Source organism: Bombina bombina, chromosome 7 (genome assembly GCF_027579735.1).
Source record: "Bombina bombina isolate aBomBom1 chromosome 7, aBomBom1.pri, whole genome shotgun sequence".
Classification (NCBI taxonomy): Eukaryota; Metazoa; Chordata; class Amphibia; order Anura; family Bombinatoridae; genus Bombina; species Bombina bombina.
Window position 1 is genome coordinate 457,945,695 of NC_069505.1, and position 16,722 is coordinate 457,962,416.

The window sequence follows — 16,722 nt, forward strand, 5'->3', positions numbered from 1 at the left end:
TGCAGGCTCCTCCATTTGAGCCTATGCATTCTTTGGACACTAAACTACTTTCCTGGAAAGTGTTGTTCCTTTTGACCATCTCTTCTGCTAGAAGAGTTTCTGAATTATCCGCTCTCTCTTGTGAATCTCCTTTTCTGATTTTTCATCAGGATAAGGCAGTTTTGAATTCTAACAACATTAGTAGAGAAATTGTTGTCCCTTCTTTGTGTCCTAATCCTAAGAATTCTTTGGAGAGATCTTTACATTCTTTGGATGTGGTGAGAGCATTGAAATATTATGCTGAAGCCACTAAAGATTTCAGGAACACTTCTAGTCTATTCGATTTCTTTTCTGGTTCCAGGAAAGGTCAGAAGGCTTCTGCAGTTTCTTTGACATTGTGGTTAAAGCTTTTGATTCATCAAGATTATTTGGAGTCGGGTAAAGCCCCGCCTCAGAGAATTAGAGCTCATTCTACTAGATCAGTTTCCACTTCTTGGGCTTTTAAGAATGAAGCTACGGTTGATCAGATTTGCAAAGCAGCATCTTGGTCTTCTTTGCATACATTTACTAAATTCTACCATTTTGATTTGTTTGCTTCTTCAGAAGCAGTTTTTGGTAGGAAAGTTCTTCGGGCAGCTGTTTCAGTTTGATTCTTCTGCTTATGATTTAAGTTTTTATTTTTTGAGACTAAACTTATATTTGGGTTGTGAATATATATTTTTTCAGCGAAATGGCTGTTTTTATTTTGTCCCTCTCTCTCTAGTGACTCTTGCGTGGAGTTCCACATCTTGGGTATTGCTATACCATACGTCACTAGCTCATGGACTCTTGCCAATTACATGAAAGAAAACATAATTTATGTAAGAACTTACCTGATAAATTCATTTCTTTCATATTGGCAAGAGTCCATGAGGCCCACCCTTTTTTGTGGTGGTTATGATTTTTTTGTATAAAGCACAATTATTTCCAAATTCCTTTGATGCTTTTTACTCCTTTCTTTATCACCCCACTTCTTGGCTATTCATTAAACTGAATTATAGGTGTGGTGAGTGGTGTATTTATAGGCATTTTGAGGTTTGGGAAACTTTGCCCCTCCTGGTAGGATTGTATATCCCATACGTCACTAGCTCATGGACTCTTGCCAATATGAAAGAAATGAATTTATCAGGTAAGTTCTTACATAAATTATGTTTTTAGACCAAACGAATAAGCACAACACAAGTACTGTATTTAGTAATGTGTCCCTGGTCTATAAGCACAACTGTGTAGTTATAAGGTTTTAAATTGCCACTTCATTCTACACAAACATTACACTTATAAAGTTTACATATAGAGCTCAGCTGCATTACTAGTCTGTAAAGTAATATAAACCCTTAATATACATAATATACTGAATTAATCATCTATATAGAAACAGTGGCTGGAATGAGGATCATTCCAGGTGTTATATTTCCCATTTTTAAAGACAATGACAGAACTCTACAACAAAAGGGGAAATGCATATTTTATTACAATTTTAATAAACAAGGTTGCTGGAAAATAAAACAATGCTTTTCTATAGAAATTAGCAATTGAACAATTTTTTTTACCACAATGCATTTTATGTAGCTAGAGGGATATCCTATTCCAGACAAGTGCTTTTGGAGCCCTCTTGTATTTATGTAGGACCTCACCCTGTAAACCTATTCACCTGGTCAATTTAAATTCCAGCTAGAAAAACACTGTCACCTCAGTGATCACCTAACTATAATGCCATCAACATTACCTAAATTTCATCATATAAATAAGAGCTTTTTGTTATATTTATAACTTCAATACAAAGGGGCTCCAGGTGATCACTTGGCTATTAAAACCTATATAGGAACCCTTGTAAATGCTTGAGGTGCAGAAGGGGTATTAAAAAGCTCCAAATCTGCGCACCCCAGGGGATCACATGTAGTCATCATCCGCACTAGGTATTGTGTGGGTGACAATTCCAGGATTTCCTTTATTATGAGTTTTCTGGTGCTTAATAAGAGTCGATCTCAGAGTAAAACATTTCCCACAGTCAGTACATGCATATGCTTTCTCTCCTGTATGAATCTTCTGGTGGCCAATAAGAGTTGATTTCCGAGTAAAACATTTCCCACAGTCAGTACATGCAAAGGCTTTTTCTCCTGTATGAATCTTCTGATGATTAGTAAGAGTTGATTTCCAAGTGAAACATTTCCCACAGTCAGAACAAGAAAATCCTTTCTCCCCTATATGAATTTTCTGATGCATAATAAGATTTGATTTCTGATTAAAACATTTCCCACAGTCAGAACAGGCAAAGGCTTTCTCTCCTGTATGAATCTTCTGATGATTAGTAAGTGTTGATTTCCGATTAAAACATTTCCCACAGTCAGAACATGAAAATCCTTTTTCCCCTATATGAATGTTCTGATGCATAATAAGAGTTGATTTCCGAGTAAAACATTTCCCACAGTCAGTACATGCAAAGGCTTTCTCTCCTGTATGAATCTTCTGATGATTAGTTAGAGTTGATTTCCGATTAAAACCTTTCCCACAGTCAGAACATGAAAATGTTTTCTCCCCTGTATGAGTTTGCAGATGTGTAATAAGCTTTCTTTTACAACTAAAACATTTCCTACAGTCAGAACATGAAAATGATTTCTCCCCTGTATGAATTATCTGATGCTTCTTAATATTTTTTTTATGACTAAAACGTTTCCCACAGTCAGGACATGAAAATGCTTTCTCCCCTGTATGAATTTTCTGATGCTTCTTAAGACTTTTTTTACTATTAAAACGTTTCCCCCAGTCAGGACATGAAAATGGTTTCTCTCCTGTGTGACTTTTCAAATCTCTATAGAGATCTGATTTCTGGTTAAAACATTTCCCACATTCAGAACATGGAAATGCTTTTTCTCTTGTATGATTTTTCTGGTGACTAATAAGTTGTGATTTCTGAATATAACATTTCCCACATTCAGAAAATATATTTCCAACTTGGCTTCTTTGATTTTGAAGAAGATTTAAAGAAGCTTCTGCACTCTGATTATAATGGCTAGGATCATTGCAGTTTATGAATTCACCTGTCAATAAGAAACACAATGGAAGTAACGTTATTTATTAAAAGTACAGTAAAGTTAAAATAAACTTTCATTATTCAGAAAGAGCAGCTGTTTTAAATAAACTTTCCAATTTACTACCATTATCAAATTTTGCAGTATTTTTATACACACATTCTCAGGCACCAGCTCGTACTGGGCATGTGCACAAGCTCACAGGGTATACATATACTAGTCGGTGATCGGCTGCTTTCTGTCACATGAAACAGGAGGCCTTATAATTGGAAAAAAAATACTTCAGCTAGAATAAAAATAATCTTCTAATTTTAAATTCAGAGTGTTGTTGTGAGCGAAAAATAACCAGCCATGACAAGTGGCTGGTTATTGCTACAGCGAGCTCGCTGTAGCAATTAGCGCTGAGAAAATTAAACAGAAATCAGATCTCGGGTTAATTTTATAAATGTCCACCAAATGCCCCCAAAATACAGTGTAATATACTTTGTTAAAAAATAGACAGTAGCATCTTTATTTTTTTAATAAAGTAACCGCACTGCAGTTTTTGGGGGCTAAAGTTGGCGGCTGTAGGGTGTTTGCAGTGCCGATTTTTTTTTCTGTCTATGGGAGCTGTGTGTTCCCTGTAAATATATATGTGTATGTATATATATATATATATATATATATATATATATATATATATATATATATATATATATATATTCATGGGTTAGAAAGAAAGAAAAAATCCTGGACAATTAACCTGGATGAAAGACAGGGAATTCAGCACTCTTTTTTTAAAGAATTTTATTAGCTCTTAAGATAAGTAATGTATCCAACCTCTGCTTAGGTCACTGAGAGAGAAGGTGGTCATAAACACCCCATGTACTAAATCTCCCAAATACTTTAGCAGACAGATTAAAAGTGCAGATGGTACAAATGTGTGTATATTACCTGCAATAATTAATCAACATTTAAACCTGACCGGTCAGGGAACTGCGTAAGTACCAGTGAAAAAAATGAATATAAATACATATATCATAAGTATTAGGTAAAATCTCAATCATCAATAGGTATCAAAAGCAAGTATAGGCAACATTATGTACATATGCATGAAGTGTATATAAATGGGGAACAGCGTCCAGGCTACTACACCCTGCTGCATACGGCACCTTTTACTACAAGGCTATTTACCGGGCAGGTTTTAAACAGTGGGATCTAAGTAGGTACTGGGAGCGTGTCCCCAAAATATGTACATAAATTTAAGACAAGCGGCAATAATGCAGTATTAACAATATTAGCAATGTTTACTGTCAGGTTATCACTAGAAGTGCAGATGGTCGTTAGTAAGACTTGAGAATTCTTGAATCAAGCATGCAGGCAAGTAACAGTTATCAGCCTTAAAGCGAAAAAAAAAAAGCAAGATGCAGGGGAATGCAAAGCCAGCGTGTTAGTATGCGGTTCATATGCATCGAGCATCCAATGCACTTTCATTTTCTGATTCAAAGACAGAAGTAAGACCCCTCGACAGGGTAGCTAGATATGCATATGGAAATGCTTGCCTATCAATCAGGCAACAGTCATGAAACAATACGACCTTAATCCAGATGTTTAGATATCCAAGGTGTTAACTTGCTTAGAGCCGTCTTGACCTCCAGAAGTTATTATGCTTAAGTCCATTCATTAAGCGAAACTTGCAGACATAGTGTTAGCGAAGTTTGTTCACCGGCATAAACACAGTTCACGTGTTCCGGTCGGCTGGACCAATGCCATGGCTTTAAGGCTGCCAGTTTTAATATAGGAATCATGTTTGGGAAGTTTAGTTAAACTTTTTTCTTACCTGGGGTTCAGTCTTTTTCTAATTTGACTTTCATTTTTTTACGGGCAAATCTAGGCTTGCGAGGGCGCAAAATGCTGTTTTTTATTGCGTCATTCTTAGCGCAAATTTTTTTTGCCGCAAAGTTTCGCCTTTGATGGCGCAAATTTCGTAATTTCCTGTGTCTCTGTTGACGCTAGTTGTTTTAGCGATAAATTGCGTTTGTTATGACGCGAGTTGTGTCATTTCCTGGTGTTATTTTTACAGCAAAAAATTTTAGCTTCTTTTTGCGTAATGTGTCAGTCTTGGCACCAAATTTGAATAATTTTACCCCTCTCCCTCTATTGCTCGCTGTTTTCATTAACATTGAAAGCTATTATGCCTGCTTTTGTTTTTCTATCTACTGAAACTGTTACATTGTGGAAATTGAATGTTTTGCCTAATGTTTTCTTTCTTTTTCTGTTACATTTTGCGAGATGTCTCATTCTTATCCTGACTACTGTAGAAACTGATGCCCTGGAACACAATTCTACAAAGCTAAGTGTGTTCTTTTCATTATTAAGCTGTTATTTCTTCAGCTCAATTATGTGTCATTTATGTATCATGTTTTATGCTAGCAATGTTTCTACATGTACAATGACATTTACTGTATTTTACATATTCAGTTCATGTACTTGATTTCATCTGCAAACATCACATGTTGTTGCTTATATCATAAAAGGTTATTACTGCTATTATGCCTTTACGTAAACTTTTGAGGTCTTTTCAAAATTAAGATTTAATTAATTTTGTTCTGACCGACAGCATACTTAAGTTTATTCTACTGATGAAGGTTTTTTGGCTCAAAGGATCCTGTATCAGACAGTTTGTTAAAAAATTCTCCTTATTTTTCATTTGAACATTTTTTGTTCTTTAAGGAAAATTTTCTGTTTATAGCTTTTAGGAGTCTAGTCCTCCTATTAACCTCAGCTAGATTACGAGTTTTGCGTTATAAGTGAAAAAGCATTGTTCTGCTTCATAACGATGCTTTTTCCCTAACGCCGCTATTACAAGTCTTGTAGCTATAGGTGTACCACACACCTTTTTGGCCGTCACACAACGTCAGTACCGCACTTTTAAAAAAGTCCTTTTTCAATGGGACTCCTAAAGCGCTGGTATTACGAGTTTGCCTGGGAGGCCAAAAAGTGAGCGGTACACTCTATAACCACAAGATCCATACCGCCATCTAAAGTCAGTAGTTACAAAGCTGTAGCATAAAACTCATAACTAAAATGTTATTAACCCCTAACCCTAACGTAACCCTAAGTCTAGCCCTAACGTAATACTAAGCCTAACACCCCCTAACTTAAATATAATTAAAATAGAGCTAAATTAAAGTTACAATTATTAACTAAATAATTCCTATTTAAAACTAAATACAAACTTACCTGTAAAAAAAACCTAAGCTAGCTACAAAATAACTAATAGTTATATTGTAGCCAGCTTAGGTTTTATTTTTATTTCACAGCTAAGTTTGTATTTATTTTAACTCGGTAGACTAGTTAGTAAATAGTTATTAACTATTTAATAACTACCTAGTTTAAAATAAATACAAAATTACCTGTAAAATAAAACCTAACCTGCCTTACACTAAAAACTAACATTACAATAAATTAAATGATTAAAATACAATTTTCTAACTTACAAAAAAATAAACACTAAATTACAAAAAATTAAAAGGCGGAATTATCAAAAATAAAAACAAATTAATTTAATAGCCCTATCAAAATAAAAAAGCACCCCCCCCAATAAAAAACCCTAGCCTACACTAAACTGCCAATGGCCCTTAAAAGGGGGGGTGTTTGTATTTTTTTTTTTACAGGTAAAAGAGCTGATTTCTTTGGGGCAGTGCCCCACAAAAGGCCCTTTTAAGGGCCATTGGCAGTTTAGTGTAGGCTAGGTTTGTTTTGTTTTTTTTGGGGGGGGGGGCTTTTTTATTTTGATAGGGCTATTAGATTAGGAGTAATTCGTTTTTTATTTTTGATAATTTTGTTTTTTATTTTTTGTAATTTAGTGTTTATATTTTTTTGTATGTTAGAAAATTGTATTTTAATTATTTTATTTTATTGTAACGTTAGTTTTTAGTGTAAGGCAGGTTAGGTTTTATTCTACAGGTAACTTTGTATTTTTTTTAACTAGGTAGTTATTAAATAGTTAATAACTATTTACTAACTAGTCTACCTAGTTAAAATAAATACAAACTTAGCTGTGAAATAAAAATAAAACTTAAGATAGCTACAATATAACTGTTATTCTGTAGCTAGCTTAGGTTTTTTTTTTTACAGATAAGTTTATTTAGTTTTAAATAGTAATTATTTAGTTAATAATTGTAAGGTTTATTTAGATTTATTTTAATTATATTTAAGTTAGGGGGTGTTAGATTTAGGATTACGTTAGGGGTTAATATATTTTAGTGTTAGTGATGTTGGAGGCCAGGGTTTAGGGTTTAATAACTTTAGTGGCGGCGACATTGGGGGGCGGCAGATTAGGGGTTAATAACTAGGTAGGTGGCGCCGATATCGGGAGCGACAGATTAGGGGTTAATAGTTTAATTTAGGTGGCAGCGATGTTAAGGGTGGCAGATTAGGGGTTAATAATATGTAGGTTGCGGCGATGTCGGTGGCGGCAGATTAGGGGTGTTTAGACGTGGGGTTTATGTTAGGGTGTTAGGTTTAAACGTATTTCTTTCTTTCCCCATAGACATCAATTGGGCTGCGTTACGGAGCTTTTGTTTCTGCGATCACAGGTGTTAGGCTTCTTTTTTTGCTGGCTCTCCCCATTGATGTCTATGGGGAAATCGTGCACAAGCACATCAAAGCAGCGCTTGTATTTGGGTGCGGTATGGAGCTCAACGCCACCATATCGCCCGTACAAGCCTGCCTTTTCAAAACCTGTAATAGCAGCTCTATAGGGAGGTGAAATAACGCTGTTTTTGTGGCAGTCGTTAATTTCTCTATATCGCTGAAAACTCGTAATCTAGCTGTATGTTAATAATCCTTTACAAATCTGGATTTTAAAATTTTTGCTTTTGAGGTTTTTTCCTAATGAATATACTATCTGTACTATATTCTAGAGAATGGTTATTCTGATTCCCTCTTGGGACTTTACTACTATTTCTATGGAAATTAGTACTTATTTTCAGGATTCTTTAGAATTTTAATATAACCTTAGTAGATCATATTCATGTACTGTTTATAATTTTAGCTCAGCTTTATCTGTGGCTGACATTACTGTTCTCTCATCCTTTGTTGAACAGTTAGCATAAGCAGTTTCAGATTCTTAAGTATATAACTCTGTTTATTTACTTTAGATGTATTCATTTTATTATGTTTACTATATCTATTTTTATGATTTCCAATATATTTTATTATCTCGCTCTTGTTAGGATAATAATTTGTTTGATTTTTGGAGGTTTAGAGTTTTTTTCTGCCCTACTTTTAGTCTGGTGATGTAGCTCAGTTGGTGAATGCCCTGACTACAAATGCTTGTTCTAGATCCAAGGATCATAGATTCATTTCCCGGCAGAGTTATACAGCTCTTTGGTCTTTGAGGCCAATTTATTGTATACCATTTATTTGGGCAATAATAACTAATGTTTTTATCAGTTGCTAATTTGGTTAACTCAGAGTGTAAGCACTGAAGAAGCATTTTTGTGTATCCTTCTGGGAGAAAAACGCTTTATAATTACTAGTTATTGGACTACATAAAGGTGCGGTTCTCAAACCAGTCCTTCTGGTGGGGGGCAGATTAAATTGTTTTTGGATGAGCTCAGTCCAAATTCTATATTATTCTTAGGATTTGAATAGATTCTTTGAATGAAACCTCCTTTGGGAAGAATCTTTCGTTCTCAGTACACTCTGATTTTTTTCTGGAGTTATTATTATGCCAGTTCTTTTTGCAGGAACAGGATTGGGGTTTCTATTCAAATCTATTTTTTGTCCCTATGAAGAAAGGTTTATTCAGTCCATTCTTGGATCTGAAAACTTTTATATTGTTTTGTTAGAGTCTCAACTTTTAAATTGGCGATTATAAGGATTATTATGCCTTTTCTTTTACAAAGATATTTTAGTCCACAGATTTCATCCTTACTTGTGGGATATTAACCTCCTGCTTACAGGAAGTGGCAAAGAGCACCACAGCAGAGCTGTATATATAGCCCCTCCCCTTCCCCTCCACCCTCAGTCATTCTCTTTGCCTGTGCTATACTAGGAAGACATGGTAAAGTGAGGTGTTAGTTTTAGTTTCTTAAATCAAGAAGTTTTTTATTTTAAATGGTACCGGTGCGTACTATTTTCCTCAGGGGGTATGGAAGAAGATTTCTGCCCTGAGGTTTGATGATCTTAGCATTTGTAACTCAGATCCACGCTGGTTCCCACAAGAATTCTGAAGGTAACCATGAGACATCTTCAGTGTGGAAACCGGTTTCATGCTACAAGCAGCATTAGGGTATGTGCAGCCTTTTTTTCTGACTTGGTGTATCAGAACTGGCTGGCATTATTTCCCTGTATGGGAATGGGGTAAGCAGTAAAACCTATTTTAATAAGAGGGGTGTTACTGGAGTCCCTATATTTTATTTATCATTAGTTGATATTTGGGCATTATGTGACATGGGAGACAATATAAAAAACGATGTTTTATGTTTTTTATTTTTGGCACTTAAAACTTATTGGTTTTATGTTTGAGGGTTGTATTGTGTGTGTATTTTTACTTTAGTGCAAAACCACATTCCCATGCGGTGTTGTTTGGGCCTACTCTGACTTTTGACCTTAAGGTGCGGAGCCTATTTTGTTGCACTTCCTTCAGGCTTAGCAGCAGCAAACAGTAACTTGGTGGCTCCTGGACTGTGTAGCTGGTCTGAAGGGTTGGGAACTTGATTCGAAGTACCCTGGGGGCAGTGTATTTTTATCTTTTGACTACATGTTGATATAAGTACTTCTAAAGCCTTATTTCTGCCCTTGCTTCTGGGTGCAGTATTTTTTGGATTAACCAATGATATGAAGTTAAATTTGGGAATAATTTAACGTTTTCTGTGCATTTTGGAAAAATTGTTCACTTTTTCTTTTCTTAAAGGCACAGTACACGTTTTTTCTAATGTTTATTTTATGCTATAAATAAGTGTTTAAACGACTTTTGTGGTATTACTAGTCTGTTCAACATGTCTGACATTGAGGTTTCTCATTGTTCTATGTGTTTAGAAGCTATTGTGCAAACCCCTCTAACATTGTGTAACTTTTGTACTGAAAGGGCTTTACAATGTAATGAGCATATTTTAAATTAAGTAAGTGTGCCTAAGGATGATTCTCAGTCTGAAGAGAATCAGGATATGCTATCCAGTTCTCCCCAAGTGTCACAACCTTTAACGCCCACACAAGCGACGCCTAGTACTTCTAGTGCGTCTAATTACTTTACTCTGCAAGAGATGGCTGCAGTTATGTCAACTTACCTTACAGAGGTATTGTCTAAATTACCAGTGTTGCAGGGTAAACGCAGTAGGTCAAGTATTAATGTAAATACTGAATCCCTCTGATGCTTTATTAGCTATTTCCGATGTTCCCTCACAGTGCTCTGAGTTGGGGATCAGGGAATTACTGTCTGAGGGTGAAATTTCTGATTCAGGGAATGTTTTGCCTCAGACAGATTCGGATGCTATGTCATTTAAATTTAAGCTTGTACACCTCCGCCTGTTGCTTAGGGAGGTTTTAGCGACTTTGGATGATTGTGACCCTATTGTAATTCCTCCAGAGAAATTGTGTAAGATGGATATATGTCTAGAAGTACCTACTTACACTGATGTTTTTCCGGTTCCTAAGAGAATTTCGGAAATTATAAAAAAGGAATGGGATAGGCAGGTATACCGTTTCTCCCCCTCCTACTTTTTGTTTCCCATACCAGACCCCATTCGGGACTTATCAAACGGTCCCTAAGGTAGAGGGAGCTATATCTACCCTAGCTAAGCATACAACTATATCCATTAAGGACAGTTGTGCTTTCAAGGACCTTATGGATAAAAAATTAGAGGGTCTACTAAAAAAATTATTTGTTAATCACGGGTTTTCTTTTTCAATCGATGGCTTGCATTGTTCTAGTAACTACTGCAGCAGCTTTTTGGTTTGAGGCTCTAGAGGAGTCTCTCAAGGTTGAGACCCCATTAGATGACTTTTTGGATATAAGGCTCTCAAGCTAGTTAATTATTTTATTACTGATGCCGCTTTTCAAATTACTAAATTAGTGGCGAAGAATGCAGGCTTTGCTGTCTTGGCACGTAATGTGCTGTGGCTAAAATCTTGGTCTGCTGTCTCATCAAAGACTTAGCTTTTGGCTATTCCTTTTAAAGGTAAGACCCTTTTTGGGCCTGAATTGAAATCATTTCAGGAGGTAAAGGCCATGCCTTATCTCAGGATAAGTCTGTTAAGATGAGGGGTATACAAAACAATTTTTCGCTCCTTTCGGAATTTTAAAGGAGGACTCTCAACTTCCTCTTTTTCCACAAAGCAGGAAGGGAATTTTTCAACCAGAACTGGAGTAAGGTAAACAATCCAAAAAGCCCGCGGCTGCTACTAAAAAAGCATGAAGGGGCGCCCTTTCTTTCTTCACCTAGGCTTGGGCGAGAGATGTTCAGGATCCCTGGGCACTAGAAATAGTGACTCACGGGTATCATTTGGTTTTCAAGATTGTCTGTAGACTAGATAAAAGGAGAGGTGTTCTTACGCTGTGTAGAAGACCTCTCTACCATGGGAGTAATTTGTCCTGTTCTAAAATTGGAACAGGGATAGGGGTTTTACTCAAATCTTTTTGTGATTCCCAGAAAAGAGGGAACTTTCAGACCCATTTTAGATCTCAAGTGTCTAAACAGGTTTCTCAGAGTCCCATTATTCAAGATGGAGACTATACGAACAATCTTACCAATGATCCAGGAGGGTCAATATATGACTACTGTGGACTTGAAGGATGCTTTCATGTTCCTATCCACAAGGATCATCATCAGTTTCTAAGGTTTGCTTTTCTAGACAGACATTATCAGTTCGTGGCTCTTCCCTTCGGGGTGGCCACAGCACCCAGAATCTTCACAAAGGTTCTAGGGTCTCTTCTGGCTGTTCTCAGACCGCGAGGTTTAGCAGTGGCAACTTTTCTGGACGATATTCTAATCCAGGTGTCCACGTTTTCACTGACAAAATCTCACACGGACACAGTGTTGTCTTTTCTGAGAACTCACGGTTGGAAGGTGAACATAGAGAAAGTTCAATAGTTCCACAGACAAGGGTTCCTTTCTTGGGAACTCTGATAGACTTAGTAGCTATGAAAATATTTCTGACAGAGGTCAGAAAATCAAAGATTCTATATATTTGCCGAGCACTTTAGTCCATTTCTTGGCCATCAGTGACTCAGTGTATGGAGGTAATTGGATTAATGGTATCGGCAATGGACATCGTTCCATTTGCTCGCTTTCATCTCAGACCACTGCAACTGTGCATGCTCGGACAGTGGGATGGGGATTATGCGGATTTATCTCCTCAGATAAATCTGGATCAAGAGACCAGAAACTCTCTTCTTTGGTGGTTGTCGCTGGATCATCTGTCCCAGGGGGACTTGTTTCCGCAGACCCTCATGGGTAATAGTGATAACGGACGCCAGCTTTTTTGGACAGGGGTGCAGTCTGGAATTCCCTGAAGATTCAGGGTGTTTGGACTCAGGTGGAGTCTCTAATTCCAATTAATATTGGAATTGTGAGCAATATTCAATGCGCTTTAGGCGTGGCCTCAGTTGGCTTCGGCCAAATTCATCAGATTCCAGTCGGACAATATCACAACTGTGGCATTTATCAATCATGAGGGGGGAACAGGGAGTTCCTTAGCAATGCTAGAAGTATCCAAGATAATCCGTTGGGCAGAGGCCCACTCTTGTCATCTGTCAGTGATCTACATCCCAGGAGTAGAGAACTGGGAAGCGGATTTTCTATGTCGACAGACTTTTCATCCGGGGGAGTGGGAACTTCACCCGGGGGTATTTGCCTCATTTATTTTCAGATGGGGCAGACCAGAATTGGATCTGATGGCATCTCAATAGAATGCCAAGTTTCCAAGATACGGATCCCGGTCAAGGGATCCTCAGGCCGAACTGATAGAGGCCTTGGCAGTGCCTTGGTTGTTCAGCTTAGTTTTTGTGTTTCCACCGTTTCCTCTCTTCCCATGCGTGATTGCTCGAATCAAACAGGAGAGAGCTTCAGTGATCCTAATAGCGCCTGCGTGGCCACGCAGGACTTGGAATGCGGATCTAGTAGGACATGTCCTCTCTGCTACTGTGGAAACTTCCATTGAGGCAGGACCTTCTCATTCAAGGTCCTTTCCAGACATCCAAATCTAATTTCTCTGCAGCTGACTGCATGAAGATTGAACAGGAGAGAGCTTCAGTGATCCTAATAGCGCCTGCGTGGCCACGCAGGACTTGGTATGCGGATCTAGTAGGACATGTCCTCTCTGCTACTGTGGAAACTTCCATTGAGGCAGGACCTTCTCATTTAAGGTCCTTTCCAGACATCCAAATCTAATTTCTCTGCAGCTGACTGCATGGAGATTGAACGTTTGATTTTATCAAAGCGAGGATTCTCTGATTCGGTCATCAATACTTTGATACAGGCTAGAAAGCCTGTCTCTAGCAAAATCTTTCATAAGATATGGCGTAAATATCTTTATTGGTGTGAATCCAAGGGTTACTCATGGAGTAAAGTTAGGATTCCTAGGATTCTGTTTTTTCTCAAAGAAAAATTGGAGAAAGGGTTATTTGCAAGTTCCTTTAAGGGACAAATTTCAGCTTTGTCTATTCTGTTTCACAAACGTTTGGCAAATTTGCCAGATGTTTAGTCTTTTTGTCAGGCTCTATCTAGAATTAAGCCTGTATTTAGACTCATTACTCCTCCCTGGAGTTTGAATTTAGTTCTTTGAGTTTTTCAAGGGATTCCGTTTGAACCCATGCATTCCATAGATATCAAATTGTTATCTTGGAAAGTTCTGTTTTTGGTTGCTATTTCTTCTGCTCGAAGAGTTTCTGAGCTTTCAACGCTACAGTGTGACTCTCCTTATCTCATTTTTCATTCTGATAAGGTGGTGTTACGTATCAAACCTGGATTCCTTCCTAAGGTTGTTTCAAATAAGAATATTAATCAGGAAATTGTTGTTCCTTTCTTATGTCCTAACCCTTCTTTTAAGAAGGAGCGTATGTTGCATAATTTGGATGTGGTCCGTTCCTTAAAGTTTTACTTACAGGCAACTAAGGATTTCCGTTAATCATCGTCATTATTCATTATTTATTCTGGAAAGCGTAGGGGTCAGAAAGCTATGGCTACCTCTTTCTTTTTGGCTGAGAAGTATCATTTGCCTGGCATATGAGACTGCTGGACAGCAGCCTCCTGAAAGAATTACGGCTCATTCTACTAGGGCTGTGGCTTCCACATGGGCCTTTAAAAATGATGCATCTGTTGAACAGATTTGTAAGGCTGCAACTTGGTCGTCCCTTCACACTTTTTCCAAATTTTATCTTTGGGAGAAGGGTTCTTCAAGCAGTGGTACCTTCTGTTTAGGTTCCTGTCTTGTCCCTCCCTTTCATCTGTGTCCTATTGCTTTGGTATTGGTTTCCCACAAGTAAGGATGAAATCCATGGACTCGTCATATCTTTGTAAAAGAAAACTAAATTTATGCTTACCTGATAAATTACTTTCTTTTACAATATGACGAGTCCACGGTCCACCCTGTTATTTTAAGACAGATTTATTTTATTTTTTGAAAACTTCAGTCACCTCTGCACCTTTTAGCCTTTCCTTTTTCTCTTTCTATACCTTCGGCCAAATGACTGAGGGTGGAGGGGAAGGGGAGGGGCTATATATATACAACTCTGCTGTGGTGCTCTTTGCCACTTCCTGTAAGCAGGAGGTTAATATCCCACAAGTAAGGATGAAATCCGTGGACTCGTCATATCGTAAAAGAAAGTAATTTATCAGGTAAGCATAAATTTAGTGTTTGTGAAGGTCATTTCATGTGCACTACATTTTCCAGGATGTTTATCCTCATATCTTATTTCATTCAGACCACTTGTGGATTCTGAGTTTTTCTTTTAAACTTTACCAACTTGTTGCTTTTCCATTTGGTTTAGTGACCACTTTATGAATCTTTTCAAAGGTTCTTGGTGCCCTTCTTTCTGTCTTCAGACAGTAGGGTATTGTGGTGCTTCCTTATTTGGATGGTATCTTGGTATTAGCTTAAACTTTTATTTTATTTAAGCCAGACAGATAGCTCAGCATGCTAATGCACTGGGACTGAGCTCTGTAGCAACCTGAGGGTTGCCGGTTTGATTCCCGACGAGTTCCATTTAGCCTTTCATCCTTTCCGAGGTCGATTTAAATGAGCAGCGTCTTGAGTCCCTTACGGGTGATTAGACGCGCTTTACAAGTACCCAATACATACATATGAAAGAGCAGTATTCAAATATATGGACTTTTCTTTCTGTGGAATTCCTTTTGAATCAACTAAGTTTTGTTTCTTCAAGACATGGTTAGAGGATTTAATTTATCTAAGAGTTTTGTGATTCCTCAGACAAGGGTCACTTCTTTTTGTGTTTATACTGTAGATGGATTCTGCGTTCATGTTTTTGTCTTTATCAGACATAAGTCAAATGTAAGTGGCATTAGCCTGTCTAACTTACAGTCTAGAACATTCCTTTCAGTGGCTATGTGCATGGAAATTTTAGGTCTCATAACTGTAGCTTTGGGCGTGGTTCCCTTTGCTCGTTTTTTTTTCATCTGTGATCTCTTTTTGCTTTGCGTACTGAATCAATGATACAGGGGTTGTTTTTAGATATCAAAGTTGATATTTGTAAATCCTAACACTCTACTCTCTCTGTTTTGGTGATTAAATAGTCTATCATTTTATTCAGGGGGCCTCCTTTTGTTCGTCCTTCCTGGACTGTATTCTTAATGGATACAAGTCTTACAGGTTGGGGAGCTGTCTGAGGGTCTTTTGACAGCTCCCCTCTTTCAGGCCTGACCTCTTTTAGAAGAGAACGTTTTCATTTTTTTATTTCAGACCGACAATATCACAAATGTGGCATATGTCAATCAACAATAGGGACTCCATAGTTCCTTATCAATTAAGAAGTATCTTGAATACGTTCTTAGATGGAATTCATCTCCTGTCTATTTTCTACGATTTTAGACATTTGGGAAGTGGATTATCTCAATTTCCCAGGTACCTTTTCAGGTTCAGGGGTCCTCAGGTGGAGATGGTGGATGCATTAGTAGTTTCTTGGTTTTGCAACCTGTCTATATCTTTTCGCCTCTGTTTTTTTTTCTTCCAAAGGTGATGTCCAAGATCATATTGGAACAGTGTCACGTGTTTCTGATAGCATCAGCATGGCCTCACAAGTTTGATATGTGGATCTTGTTTGGATGTCCAGTTGCCATGCTTGGCCGCTTTCTCTTTGGCCAGCCCTCTTGTTTTAGGGGCTATTTTTCCATCCGGGTCTCAAATAACTAATTTGAATGTATGGAAATTGATTAGTGTTGAGTCATAGAGGTTTCTCTGACTCAGTTTTTATCGCTATGTTGCAGGCTGATAAGTCTGTTTCAAGTAACATGTATTATCAGGTTTGTTCTTCTCATAAATTCTCTTGGCATTCTTTTAGAATTCCTAGGATTTAACATTTTTTCAGGATGGTTTGGATTAGTTTGTCTGCAAATTTTAACTTCCTGATATTCACTGTTTTGTTCAGGCTTTGGTTGGTTTCAAGCATGTTCATTTATTAATTTCTCCTTTTTGAAGTCTTATTTGGTTTAAAGATTTTGCAGGCTCTTTT

The 16,722-nt window shown here is 37.4% G+C and overlaps 1 protein-coding gene across 1 annotated transcript in view; it reads right to left on the reverse strand.

Moving 5' to 3' along the window:
* Positions 1 to 1,466: 1,466 nt before the first annotated feature.
* LOC128666706 (gastrula zinc finger protein XlCGF26.1-like) overlaps positions 1,467 to 16,722 on the reverse strand; it is a 92,960-nt gene continuing 77,704 nt past the window's right edge. The window contains exon 5 of the mRNA XM_053721448.1: positions 1,467 to 3,056. Coding sequence (XP_053577423.1) covers positions 1,909 to 3,056 — 1,148 coding nt within the window. The 3' untranslated portion in view covers positions 1,467 to 1,908. The remainder of the gene's footprint in view (positions 3,057 to 16,722) is intronic.